This window comes from Nyctereutes procyonoides, unplaced genomic scaffold (assembly GCF_905146905.1).
Source record: "Nyctereutes procyonoides isolate TBG_1078 unplaced genomic scaffold, NYPRO_anot_genome, whole genome shotgun sequence".
NCBI lineage: Eukaryota > Metazoa > Chordata > Mammalia > Carnivora > Canidae > Nyctereutes > Nyctereutes procyonoides.
This window is the reverse complement of record NW_026575021.1, coordinates 15414109-15429045: the sequence shown is the minus strand read 5'-3', so window position 1 is coordinate 15429045 and position 14937 is coordinate 15414109. Positions and strand designations below refer to the sequence as shown.

General features: G+C 43.8%; 1 protein-coding gene across 7 annotated transcripts in view; it reads right to left on the bottom strand.

The window, feature by feature from the left end:
- Positions 1-14937, bottom strand: part of ATP8A1 (ATPase phospholipid transporting 8A1) — a 223531-nt gene that overhangs the window by 104746 nt on the left and 103848 nt on the right. For all 7 annotated transcript variants that reach the window (XM_055339524.1, XM_055339561.1, XM_055339517.1 and 4 more), the window contains 4 exons: positions 13508-13557; positions 8621-8690; positions 3042-3126; positions 310-449 (listed from right to left, as the gene is read on the bottom strand). In XM_055339524.1, coding sequence (XP_055195499.1) covers positions 310-449; positions 3042-3126; positions 8621-8690; positions 13508-13557 — 345 coding nt within the window. The remainder of the gene's footprint in view (positions 1-309; positions 450-3041; positions 3127-8620; positions 8691-13507; positions 13558-14937) is intronic.

Sequence of the window (14937 nt, the reverse complement as noted above, 5' to 3'; positions counted from 1 at the left end):
ATGTGTGTGGGGAGGAGAGCATGCTTCTCTTCAGTGACGCAGAAGAAACAGTACACAGAAGCAAGAAGACAGGCTGACCTCATGGATCCAAAATCACAAAAAAGAGTGAAGGTCCACATAAAGCAATTCTACAGACTTTTCGGCAAAAGCTCTAACCACGGCCAATATTTGTTCACGCTCAGACCAGGGGAGGCTCGACAGTAAGCGGTGCGTCCAGACGTTCTGATCTTTATTTATTGGCTCCTTGAAAAGACTGAAGTTTTCTGGAAACCAAACTTTCCATATGAGCAAAAGTAATCCTTCACATACCTTTTCAATTAGCTCGTAACTCTCTTCGAGCTTGAGCAGCCGGTTCTGCACAGATGTGGACGCGCGCTGATAGACCGCTCGCCACTCCTGGAAGTCGCTCTCTGAGATCTCAGCCACGGCAAAACATAAGGTTCTTAACCCTGAAAAAAGCAGCACACATCCCAACACCAAATACGGTTTCATTTTGAAGTCTGACCCTTCCACTCGGATACAACTAAGTCACATTTTGAAAAGACTGGTTCAATTCAGACTGTATGTTGGTCCGATTCCGTTAGGACGTAAACTTGGCGTAAAATGCATGCCAACGCTCCCCTCACCTTTGACTGGAGCTCTGCCTTCAATTCCCAGCTCTCTCAATACATCCTTTGTAACTTTTCCAAAATCCTAAGCTTATCAGGTTATTCTTTTGTTGGAGATCTCTCAATCGTTCATCCCCGGGATGAAGTCCAAACCCCAAAGTCTGGCTCACTCGAAGGTCCCACACACCAAGGACCTTCGACCTCCTTCTCTGCCATCTTCCTTTTATTTCCCCAGGCCTGGGCACATGCCAGTCACTTTTTCCCCATCTTACTCCCTCCAACTCCCTCCACATCTGCCTTGCATCTACGTGAAGACTCAGTTCTTAAAATCATCACTTTGATGATTCTCACCTCACTCAGACCCTAGAGGCAGAGATCCCCAAATGCTCGTATGGTGTGAATGGCAACGTTTCCAATTGTGTTTCCTGTGGATCTCCATCCAGGATGAGCGTACCGCTCTTGCAGGGGATGGGTTCCTCCGATCTATAGCCTCAGCGCTGAGCACAGAGGCTCGCTTATAACTGCGGCTTATGAAGAAAGAGAGGGACACCGACGGGGTCTACCTGCTAGGCCATCTGCCTCCAGGGCTGCAGGGTTCTATTTATTACAGCTCTTTATCGCTGTAAATTTATAATATAAAGAGTCTTAAAACACTGAGGGATGGTGACTAAACAAAGTACTCATCAGAACTACCCTGGGAAACCATTCAAAGCTGCTGTCTGAGGCGGCCTACGCCCCGTGCTCCATGCCTATCAGTTTCATAATTCACCAGGAAGCTACCCTCAGCCAGGAAAAAAAAAATGGTGGACTGGAGCAAAGCAGCAGCAAAAGCGTTTCTCAGCCAGGACAAACGCAGTTAATCAGGTTCCTGAGAAGACAACACCCTCACTCAAGGTCATTAGCTCTCAGAACAACGGGGGGCTACGGACCTCAGGCCAATCGACTGTGGCCAGGGGGCATATCAGGAACGAGCTGCAGGGGACACAAGGACATGAAGGGCCCAGAGGACTCCGTCTTCCAAGGAAGGGGTAGGCTTGCCTACCGCCAGCGCACTGAGCGGAGAACTTAAAAATTTGGGGCTATATCAGGACATGTTTTTCTCTTCTGGAAACTTGGCTGGAGATTTAGACTCTGGGGTAGCACGGAGTCAGACTGTCGTTCAGCTGAGGGCCAGGAATAAAAGGGTGGAGGTGAAGGCCAAGCCAAGTCAGCTCTGCCCAAGAGCCGAAAGGTCTTCCTATCAGAGCCAGAGGAGAGGGTGATGCTCCTTCCGTCCCCCTTCCCGAGACGGAACCGGTGCTGGGTGCCAGCTAGGCTGCCCCTGTCAAGTCCAGCCAAGGACATACCTCCAGGCGTCTGAACTCTACGGACACGAGTGTCTCCGTGCTCTTGCATTTTCGGAGAAGGGAGAGAAGGTTCCCTATGTCCCTGCTTTTCAAAGCTTCGTGCTTTTTAAGACAATCCTATCTTTTCATAGCCTGGATTAAGAGGAACAAAGGACGCGGTCGGAGGTCAAGGCCTGCTGCCTACTGGTGACAGTCCTGGCTGATGCACAGTGAAAATTGAGATGGAAGATTCAGGTACAGCTCTGGCTACTTCTGTTAAGTTCAGAGATAAGACTCTACAAACTCGTGTAGTAAGTGGCCGTACTGCTTGAGGACTCTCGCGTCCTCCCATCTAACGCAGATCACCCCCCGGACTACGTGCCCCACCGGGCTGCACAGAGCACGCATTTCAGGAGGATGGAGACAGGCCTTTGCACGACTCCCTGGCCTCGCACAGAGCCTGGCATGGGCTAGGGGCTTAAGAGGTGGTCAGTTGGAACCTACACTGTGAATAACTATTTTAATAGTTCTAAAAGCTTATTTTTAGTTTTTTTTTTTTTTTTTTTTTTTTTAAGATTTACTTATTTGAGAGAGAGAAAGAGTGTGTGCACGAGAGAGCCAGCACAAGCAGGGGGCGAAGGGCAGAGGCAGAGGGAGCAGCAGGGAGCCCGACTGGGGCCTGACCCCAGGACCCGGATCACGACCTGAGCTGAAGGCGGACGCTCTACTGATGGAGCCCCCCGGGGCGCCCCAGCTAATTTATTTCTTATCCTCTTTCTTACCGAGAAACTGTCCAGTTTTTGGACTTCTTCTCCTTCTACGCTTCTAGAGATACACCGTATTTAAAGCTTGAATAGTACCCATTCTAAAAAGTCAACAGATTTATAGACCAAACACCCCCAAAACACAGGGGCCCGGTCTCTCTAAAATTTTAACACAGGAAGGCGAAACGAAGATAATGGGAACGGCATAGAGTACAACCTAAGTTGTCAACACTGTTATCTTACTTTCGGGGTTTCCAAGTAAGATAACAACAATCCCGCAAGACTTGAGGCGGGTATGACCCCCTTTTTGTCGTAATCACGCTTTGTTGCTGCATTACGCTCACCTTCTGTAGCAAACTGCTCTAAATGTTTTAAGGTGATTTCTTTGTATTTTGAAGTCTCTGCCAGTCTATCGTATATCACGGTGTCCTGGAAAACAAATAGAAGGCACGATACAGTTAAAATAAAGCATTTTGAGTTCAGGAATGTTGATGTTGGCAACAGTATCGGCGGCAAATCGGTTTTAAAAAAACAACCAATCACCTTGAGCATTAGTTTTAAAGCACAAAATTTTTTCCCCCCTAGTAAGACTGTTTCCCCGATGATACGACGAAGCCAGGGTCAAGGCCGATATTTCCATCCTTCTCCCTCCTGAATAAATCTTCAGTCCCTCCAGTGCTCAACGTCTCACATCCTATCGGTACTTCGCGGACCTTGCAAGATGCCGCCCCCCACCTCTGAAGGTTTTGCAGGACGCTGCAGGGTATAGGCACCGTATGAATACACAGGTGCCACAGGGGAGAATGGCCCAGCGCTCAGAAAGTTTGGGAAATGCTGCTTTGGATAAAGCCCGCCCTGCGGCGACGCTTCTGGAGTCTTTACAACGCTAACTTGCACAGTGGGTCTCTGGGGCGCCATACGGTGCAGGCCCCAACCTCACGCAACGCTGGATCTGAGCTGGAGATCGGGGCATCTGTACGGGACCGGGGGGCACCCACCGCAAACTCTGAGAAATGCCGGTCCAAATGCACAGAGAGGCCTGCTGGGCATTATAGGGAGAATTTCCAACAAACCGAGCACAGACCGATAGCTGCATATTTCTGACTGTCACGTTAGCCTCGAAAACCTCGATTCACTTAGTTTGTAAAATTCAATTACTGGGTGATCCTCACAGTCCCTTTCAGCTTGAGTATTATGCGCCACTTAGGTCTTCTCTGAGTTTTGCCCCTTTAAAAAACTGCTTATTGTTCCTTTCGTTACTCTTCGGCTTGGGTTTAACGTTTTCAGGATTTTAGTGTTTGGCCTCCACGGTTTTATTAGACTAGGAAAAAATAAATCATTTACCTGCAATTACTTTCTCAGTGGTATTACCCATTTTGGGGTCTCCAGTCTCAGGGCTGAGATTTGGAAGCAGACTAATGGAGTATGATTTAGAACCCTTGAGAGAAACAAGAACTTGGTGACCTCAGCACAGATGGAATATTCCAGGCCCCAATTATGAATTTCTTTTCATTTTTCAGGGGTGGAACGGGGAAGGGGGGGGAGAAAGCAAAAGGAAATGATAATTTCCCCTCATGGCTCCCTTTCTAGGAATGAGAGGTATAACTTACAAATGCTATTTTTTTCCCCCAGAGGCTAATGACATTTTCAGTGAAATTAAAAACAGGGGTTTTAAAAATATGAAAATCTTAAAAAAAATCAAAGTCAAGAAGTGATAAGGGAGAGAAAATTGTACCATGTAGCCACGTTTTCAAAAAAACCGATGCTCAAAATAGAATTTTCTACTTTATGATATCCAGGAAAGCAGGGGCCAGAATGCGGCCCTTTGCAGGAATTAGGTAGTATGTTTGTAAGTGACCGTCACAGCTGGCCACGCGTAGATGTGAGCAATAAATACGTGCAAATAACCTTTTTTTGCCCAGAGCTAACACTCACAGATTCAGAGAGCTACCTCAAGTGTTTGGCCCATGGTTAGGACCAAAAAAAAAGGTTTTTTTTTCACAGGAACTAACATGTGCATATATGTCTTATTTCCCCTAAGATCAGATTTAGAACCTACTGAGTCTACATTGGCAGAAAATCCTAACTGGATTCACGTATCCGGTGTCCTAGTGTTGGGTCAATTTCCACTTGAAAAGTCGTTTTCCTATTCATCTCTCAGACTCAAGTTCCCGCGCTGCTCTGTCCTCACTGACCGCATCCTGCACGTGTTCAAAACACATGCGTTACGTGACTACACCACCTGAGGTCATCCCGGGTCATCCCTGGGAGAGCGGACGATACCAAATTGCCAAATAACGGAGGACGGCCCAGCAGAACGGGAGAGTCAGGAGTAAGAAGGCAGCCAAGAGAAGAAAAGAGGTTTTACGCAATTAACCGTTTAAGCACTGCCTTTCACACTGAAGTTATCTGGGTGATCTTGCCACAGATGAAGCAGGTGCCCGCAAGGAATCGGATCCTGCTGTCGGGTCAACGGGAAAGGCCGACACACTGCGTGAGGCCCCTGGGATCTGGGACACCTGCTGAAATCACCAGCCGCAGCCACACGTGAGTGTGGACAGACGTCCTCTGGGCGTGTGCGTGCCACGCAGATTCCTCGGCTCTCTGCCGCTGGCCGGGAGCTGAAGTGCTGAACACAACTGACGTCGCATGTGGTCCTCCTTGATCCATGGCATGGGATTTTATTATATTATTTAGGGGGCACTTAATTAGAAGTTTTCTTTAAGCTCTCTAATGCACTAAGTGTAACAGGTTTCTAAGTTCTCCTCCACTATGTATCGGGGTAGGGTTTTCATTTCCTTCAACAAATTACGATTTTGTTTGTGTAAATGTGACTTTTCTTAAATCGGCCACTATCGCAGACATAAACTGTACTTCTCCTTTCCCTTTTTTTTTCATTTAAAAATTAATAAAGCAAGGCAACCTTACTGCAGAAACCCTGGAAAAAAGGGAAAAATGCAAATCATCCATATACCCGCCCACACACAGCCACAGTCTCCCCGTGTTACGTTCTAGACGGACTCTTCGGTACTGTTCTCCGATTCACTAACTGCACCCCTGCCACTGTTTAATTTAGACCGTATTCCATTTATCTGATGTTTTCTTTTAAATTTATGATTTCCAATTTAGCTCACACATATGCCCAAACCTCCCATTTATTTCTTTTTTTTTCTCCCATTTATTTCTGATTAAGAATAGTTGTGATTTTTTTAGAAAAATCATATTGGGCACTAAGCATCCTTGGTCAGACAGGTCTATACACATGATTTCACCTGGCGTGAATCCACATCCAGTTATTTACGTGCTTGTTCCCTCTTTGGCAGGAGCTTTCCTCTTGTGTCTCCACGTGTTGTGCCGCCTGGTTGTGCACAGCCCTATCTAGTGGTTTTATACAGAGTTGGCATGAATTTTTCTCAGCTTCTTCTCATGATTAGGAAGCTCACCACTGTCTCAGGCATCAAAGAGGGGAGGCTGGCTCTCATCCACATTTTACAGAAAGCACTATTTGCCCCCACTAACACTTAGAAACCAAACTCCAACCACCAACCAGATTCTGACCCAGGGCCTAGGACTCCCATCCCACTCAACCCTCTTTATATCCATCTCATGGATTTGGAATAGAGGATATATGTCAAAGTCTGAACAGACTGTGTCAACTGGACTGGAAAGTATTATCGCTGACTCTGTAGCGGACGTTTCTACTAAAGTCTCTGTGGCCCTCGTCACTGTTCATTATTCACTCTACCACGGAATCAACACTCCTCAGACTCTCCTCCAAGTCTGATCTCTCTTCCTAGATCCTCTACTCTTCACCCTTCGCCCTCCTCTTCTCCATGTAGTATTTCCTTCTTACAAGGTCTCATCCATCCCCTGCTTTCACCTTCCAGCTACACTTGTTAATTTCTAAATCCGCATCCACACTCCAGATTCCTTCCCCTGTGAAATCCAAGCCATCTCTGCCTCATGGCCCAGATGTGGCTCCCAACCCTCTACCGTGGGAAGTGGCACTACTTTGTCTACCTGGCCAAGTCCAAATCGGGTCATAATCCTAGGTCACGGTTTCCCTACCACGTACATGTAATTAGTTACTGAGTCCTAAATCTCGGTCTACTCCATCCTCTCTGCAACTGCCTGGGTTCAGATCCTTATCAACTCTCAAACTGTGGTCGCTAGCATCAAGGGTAACTCAGTATGCAACTTTCTGTCTTCAATCATCTTCCTAAGTGGCATCAGAACAATTCAGAAAAAAGTACAAGTTATTGAGCATGAAAAAACCCCCAGGACCTAACACACGCCCACCTTCCCAGCCTTGAGCCTGCTATTCTCTGCCAAACTACGTGCAGTTCTCAAGTGTACTTTGCCACTTTGCATGTTTCAGCCTTTTTAGTAGTCAACCACATTTCATGGCCAACTTGGGAGGGAGGAGAAACAATGCAATAAGCAAGTTAATGTATGCAGACCACCTCCATGATTAGTCAAAAAGGAAGTCCAATGTTTTTATTTTTTATTCAATGCTTTTAACTCCCTAAACAGAGGTTCTAGATGGAAGATTACTCAAAACTAAGAAAGGAAGGATGTGTGTTGGGTGTAAACCGGGCGCATAATCATTTAAAGGAGAAGGTCTTAAGGCTCTTTATTCCCTTATCACTAAATGCTACCACTGGAACATGGAAGAGCTTTACAATATGCCTCAATATTGTATCCTAAACTTCTCTTTATATATATAAATATTATATATAATATATAATTATAATATTTTATATAATTTATAAGTTAATAAATTTATAATGTATATATAATTATAAATTATAATTTATATAATTCACATACAATATATATTTATAATATATAATATATAATAATAAATTATATTATATATATATTATATATATATATTCTGTGACTAGGCTTAGTTCCTGACAAATGCTGGGTCTTCTCTTCCTTTCTCCAAAATCCAGTTTCAAGTCTGGTAGATAAACTGCACGTAATGAATAAATATTAGTTGTTTCAATCAACAACCACAGGAATTCTAAAACTAAATTTATGAGACATCATTAAATAATCCTACCAAAATGCTTTAAAACCAAGGCATCCCAAAATGGCATTTTAATGCTTTAAAACCAAGGCATCGAAAAACATTTTCAACAAAAATTTAAGTTAATAAGCTTTGGTTTCCTAATAAGTGCAGTTTCCACGTTTCATTTACTAGATCAAGGTTGTTGATTCTATTTAAAATTGGAAAGTTCCAAGTTGGTTAAGTTACCTGACTAGTCCAAGTAGACCAGGTACCTGGAAAGGATAATTCAGAAGGAAAATACTAATTTTAGGAATAAAAGGCAGGCCTGGTCAGTAGACTCCTCATTTTTCCAAGAGCATAAACAGATTTTAACTAAGAAAGTTCGCTCTGAATGACATTTTACTATCTCTGTCACTATAATCTGCCAATATACCAAAGCCAACCAATAGTCAGAAATTCCGTTATAATTAAAACATGCAAGACAAATGGTAATGACCCTATGATGAAATTACAGTAGTAACTATGATCCATTCCCCCCCCTTTATGGTTTTTAAAAAATCACATTCAAACTGGTATGGATCCCTACATTTCTAATAAAATTCCCAGGCATTTTCTGTTTTAACTGTCTTTTAATATATTTTATAACATAAACCTCAAAGATTGTGTATCAAGATTGAATTATATGAGTAAGCTAGGCCAAATTTTTTCAAAGTACCAAATTTACCCAGAAGGAATTCCACATTTCACCAGAAGAGGCTCAACACTATCACTATAAAACACCAAGGAAAGTGGATGTCAGCAACTTTATGCTAAACATCTGTGTTACATTTCCACAGCAGAATGCTGAACATATACATTATAAACCATCATAAATCAAAACTGTAAAAGGCAAAAATAAAAACTTACAGCTCCTTTGCAGTAAAGTCGTAACTTCCCGGATGGTGTGCGAACAATCACGGACATTCTTTTTCTAGCGCTGAAAGAAAGAGGTTTTCCATAATGTGTCATCGTACCGAGGATACGCATATGTATGTTTGTCATGCCTCACATATTTTAATACTCGCAGTGAAAAATAAATTTTACCAAATTATGAGCCCTGTCCTTCCACATATACAAGCCATCCCCTGGGTGTGTGGTGGGGTACCTTTGAGACTTACATTATGTTTTTTAAGGCACCAGAGTACCAGCTGCTGCCCTAGAGGAATCATTTACAAAATGCAACCTGGGAAACCTGCAGGAGTTAGTACCCACCTGGGCAGAAGAATGTTCTGGTTCAATGTTTTCAGATTTAAAAAAATATTTGAGTCAGTATCTAAGGGTGAATTATACGTTATGGCTTTTAACATACACAGAAATAATGATCCACCTAGAGCATATACCCAAATCACACAGAAAGGCAAGCGTGGGCACTTAAAAACTGACTTAAGCATTCACCGTTATTATCTTTCAATGATTATTAGTGAACCCCTGGCATCACGTAAAAAAAAAAATCTATTTGTATGACAAAGCGAAGCTGATAAGCACAGACATTTTAATACCGTGTCGGCAATACAGAACCGGGCGGTGACATGTAGGGCATCTCTGGCGACAACGAGGCAGCAAGTAACAGTGAACAACCCACCGGCACCACACCACACAGGACGAGCCTCACTTGGAAGGAATGGCGTTTAGGCATTCTTTCCAGAAATCAGGGCAATAAAGGACTTCTCAAGTGTCTGTATCTATTTGTTTTACCTCAACATTCTGCCTAAAAATGGAGATGAGCCCAGTATGAAATAGCATGTTAGACAGGGAGTCCTGGCCCCAGGACAGTCAAGGGTTTCTTTCCGAGGCATCCAGAAACATCCAGTCCTCTCTCTCTCCATCTCCCCTCTAAGTTAGTGCCTCCGATCAGCATCCCTGCGCTTGGGGAAGACGTATAATTGGAGCCTTTTCGTTACGGCCCTGCAGACTCCACCTTCTGTGTCAGCCCTCCTGCGTGCCTCTCTCTAACCCAACTTCAATGACAGGTGGCCCCAAACTCATCAGCTTTCTTGCTCTCATCTTCTTCAGGCAAAACTCCCAAATCCTGAGTAAACGGGAACCCTTCTGCGACATCACAGAGGATGGACACAGGTGGGGAAAAGTCGCTGGGCCACCGAGCTTAGGAAAGCCAGGGCGCAAGGCCACCGTGCTCCCCACTGGCCCACAACTCGCCACCTCCTTCTGGTGGCTTTGTCTCACCATCTGCAGGGTTTGCAGCACCTTCTCCGCTCTCCAAGCCCGTGATGAGCCCGCCTACTCCAGACCCTAGACATTTTTGCAATTCACCTTGGTGGAAGCCCCAGACAGGAAGTTCTTGCTCTTTCTGCCATTAAGACCTAGACATTCACACAGCTGTCTGCTGGGTGCCATCCTCTCCGCCTCTTTTCCAGACCATGGAGCAATATTTCTTTTCCCCTCAGATGCCTTCCTTTCCTACGTGCCGGGAACCCCTCTCTTCCTCAGGCACATCCCTCCCAGAGTCACGCTGCTTTCCCAGTCTGCATCTTCCCCTCCAGCTGGGTCTCCCTTATCAGTACGTAACGGGGTGAGGGTCTCCATCCTGCAAACCCAGGCCCGCACAGACCACCCCATGGAGCCACTTGCCTTCACAAGTCCGCCCCCCACGGCCGCTGTACCTGCGGCCTCCCCTTGCATCCCCTGCGCGCTACTGTCAGGCCCACCTGGCTTCTCTCCTGACCTTCCCCCGAAGGGCTCCTGTCAGCAAGTACTGCCCACCTTCAGCTCACCACCCCTGCTGCAGTCTCTGACACGGATGATCACTGCCACCTCGAAAAGGATCCTCTTCTCTTGGCTCTGACCGTTCCCCTCTATCTTCTACATCACTAAGCACGAAGCAGTCTCTTTTGCCGATTCCTCTCCTCCTAATCAACTCTTAGAAGCTGGGACACAGTCACAGGGCGATCTTTGGATTTTCTTGTTCCCCTCACCCCCTATATTTTATATCCATGAGATTCAACTCGTTTTTGGGGCTTTGATTACCATTTACAGGCCAACAACTACCAAGTTAATATTTTAGCCACAGGCTAAAGGCTAAAGGCGTCTCTCCTTTCCTCCCAGCCTTCACCTCCCACGGCCCACCTGTGGCTCCTCCATCTGCGTATCTCACGGGCACCTCATCTAGTCACTACTCCTCCTGTACGTACCATCTGTATAAACGGAACCTCTTCCCACCCAGCTGTTCAATCAGAGACTCTAACCCCTCCCTCTTTTCTTCTTTCACCTCCAACCCATCCCAAAGGCCCCCTGACATTCTTCCAAAAGGTATCTGGACTCTATCAACTTTACTTTCTTTGTGCTACCATCATCCTCGTCTAAACCACTAATGTTTTTTCCAGAGTCTCTTTTAATACCACCGTAGTCACTTTTCCCCACTTTCACCCTCACACCTACTCCCATCACTGAATCCCAAGAAGATCTTAAACCCCGAATCTTCTTTTATTTCTCTTTGTGGTGCTTTAAGATACGTGCTGATAAACAAACATACCCAAATGCTAACTGATATACTACTTATAATTATCTGCTGGTATAAGGCAAGTAGACTTAGGAAAAACAGCCACTTTGACATGAAAAAAAGAAAAGGGTGGGGGATACATTTTGGAAATACTCTATTACAGTTTACTCGTCAATGTCTCATGTATTTTCCCTTGAGCCCTTCGGTGCATACAAGTGAGGAAAAACAGTGTTTAAGTAACACGTTAGACAGACCCTATTATTTTTTTTTAATTTTTATTTATTTATGATAGTCACAGAGAGAGAGAGAGGCAAAGACACAGGCAGAGGCAGAAGCAGGCTCCATGCACGGGGAGCCTGACGTGGGATTCGATCCCGGGTCTCCAGGATCGCGCCCTGGGCCAAAGGCAGGCGCCAAACCGCTGCGCCACCCAGGGATCCCAGACCCTATTATTTTTGATATTAACCAATGGCACATGGTCACTCCCAACCAAGACAGCCAGCAAAGTTGTCATAGAAAAGAAAATGCCAAAAAGAAAGAAAGAAGAAAGAAAGAAAGAAAGAAAGAAAGAAAGAAAGAAAGAAAGAAAAAAAGAAAGAAAGAAAGAAAGAAAAAAGAAAAGGAAATGCCTTTTCCTTTTTTTTCCTTCCAAGAAGTTACATGTCTTTATCATTTTCTTTTAGTTTTTATGTAAATTCTAGTTAGTTAACATACAGTGTAATATTAGTCTCAGGTGTACCATTTACTGATTCAATGCTTCCATACAACACCCAGTGCTCCTCACAAGTGCCCTCCTTAGTGCAATCTTACTTATTAACCCATGCCCCCAGTCACTTCCCCTCCGGTGACCGTCAGTTTGTCCTCTATAGTTAAGATTCTGTTCCTTAGTTTCTCTCTTTTCCCCCTATGATTGTTTGCTTTGTTTCTTAAATTGCAAATATGAGTGAAATCATGTGGTATTTGTCTTTCTCTGACTTATTTTGCTTAGCATAATACCCTGTAGCTCCATTCATGTTACTGCAAGTGGCAAGATCTCATTCTTTTTTATGGCTGAGCATTATTCCATTGTGTATGTGTGTGTGTGGGGGGGCGCATCTTTATCCATTCATCGGTTGATGGACATTTAGGCTTCTTCCATAATTTGGCTATTGTTCATAATGCTGCTATAAACATCAGGGTACATGTGTCCTCTTAAATTAGTATTTTTGTATCCTTTGGGTGAATACCTCGTAGTGCAATTACTGAATTTAGGGTAGCTCTATTTCTGACTTTTTGAGGAACCTCCACACTGTAAGAAATGCCTTTTCTAGTCAATGTACAAGCTTGCCTTATGGAGAAGAAAGTTCTAGGTGAACATTTATTTCCTTGAACAGCAGGGTTACTTCCTGGTTGTGGCTTGGCTTTAAGTGTCCTGTTAATAGTGATGCAATCTTTAAAGGCCATCCTGTCTGTTAACTGAGGTCCATTTACCATTAATAGGTTATCTAGGCCCATAACCTAGAGTGTAGGTTAGTTCAGAAACTACATAGTCAAGCAAAAATAAAAAACCGAACTCATAGAGATGTCACTGATCATTATTAGAAGGTCTGTATTATTTGACCTTAAAAAATAAAGTTAAGTAGGATATTCTCCTTGATTTCTGATTTTTCCTACTAGATGGTAACTGGTTTCATAGCTAACAGAGAGATGGATATGGTTTCTGAAATCCCAAAGATAATTAGATACAATGAGCACAGAATTAGACTGCTGGGTTCCTAACTCTTGATTCAGCTTCAGCACACATAAATCCTGCAGCCTCTAAGTATAATGATGTTTCCAGATCACCAGCCATAAGACTCCTGGTCCTATACCCCACAGTTGTGATGCAGACTGGCTACGTTCAAAAATATTTTTACACTGCCTCCAGGAATCATGTCTTGTAATATTCTGAAGGTAGGTGTTAATGATTTATCAGCAGCTATGACAATTACAAACTATACTGCAGATTTTAACTTAATATCTTTTCTAAATAAATTTAGTTAAATAAAAAATAAAACAGGGACGCCGGGGTGGCTCAGTTGTTGAGCATCTGCCTTTGGCTCAGGGCGCGATCCTTGGTCTGGGGATCAAGTCCCACATCGGGGTCCCCACAGGGAGCCTGCTTCTCCCCCTGCCTGTGTCTCTGCCTCTCTCTGTCTCCATAAATAAATAAACTTAAAAAATACAATAAATTATACCTTTTAGTTATTTAAAAAGGAAAAAGCAAAAATATACAGAAATTTATCTTACAGATAAAAATCACAGAGCAGATGCTTTACCTGGTAAACTCCAGAACATTGAGTAATTCGTATCTTTCCTCTTGCCCCAGCTATAAAGGAAAGGAACACGTGATTACATCCAGTTGGAAGTATCTTTGGCTTCTTGGAAATAAACCCTGCATGCATGAAGTTTTAATGTAAAAAATAATACAAAGCGTTCCTTCTGAATATATCCTCTTTAAGTGGATTCATTAACTTTCGGATTAAGAGAGAGGATTGAATATACACATTTAGTTTCTGTCTTTCTCAAAGCCTCACTAAAACTATAGCAAGCACTTCAAAAAGAAAGTGCATGAAAACAAGAAAAGAGACAATATCACCAGAAATTTGGAAGCTAATTTGGAAATTTTTCCAAATTTGGAAATTTGGAACGCAGATTAATGAGTGGATGCATCTTAGTAGATACTGAGAAGCTGAATGCTATGGTGGTCGTGGGAAAAGCTGAGAACCCACCTGATTGGTACCACATAATCCTTAAGTGGTTTAAGGATGTGAAAATGCAGATAGCTCTAGAATTGTGAGGTAATTGTGAAGCAAAAGAGGGGCCTAAATTGGGGAGAACTTGGTAAGCACCGCTTGAAAAGCAGCTCTCAGCACCGGCCCTTCCTTTTGTCTAGAAGAATCTTTTGTCAAGAAGTTGACTGGCACAGCTGAAGACATGGCATTGTTACCACATTCATATTAAATGTCGAGCCCCAATATCCCAACCTACTCAGCCAGACCTTCCCAGGCAGAAATCAAGAGATTACTCTCTGGGGAATTCAACGAGGCCAAGGGAAGTCTTAGAGGTACAGACACCGACTTCCCAAATTAATCCCACCAGACCACCCTACAGTGAAGCCCAGTATAGACAACCCCCTCAGGCTCTGAATTGCCAAATTTGTTTTCAAGGTCTCCCGTCTTGACCGCAGGAGTACCAGAGATTAACAAACGCTAACAGAGATGTCCAAAACCAACGGATAAAAGCAATTTGGAGGAAAAAGAATTCAAAACCAAAATTTCCTACAGATTGTTGAAGTTTCAGGTCTGGGTTTCCTGATGGGCAGGAGGGGCTGGCGAGCAGGTCCCGGATGCCTCTTCACTTTAATTTCAACACCAGACTGAAGTAGTTTGCCACCTGTGTCATATGTGGCATTTTCTGTTCTATTAGCTGGATTACTGTGGCTTTCTGGTGGCATAAGACTTTTTCACAGTGTTTCATACCCTTGGAAATACTGGCTGCATTAGCCAGTATATGATTTTTAATGGGACTCATGAAAAAAATGTGGGAAACAGTTGTTTATAATAATTCTTATGTTTTTGTGATTAATGTTTACACTCTGGTTGCTTCTCTTTGGTCGTATGGGAGGAGACTGGCCTTATTATTCTGCAATTTGTGTCAAAAACCTGGTAGAGTCTACTATACATCCATATGCAAGGGACACAGTAAT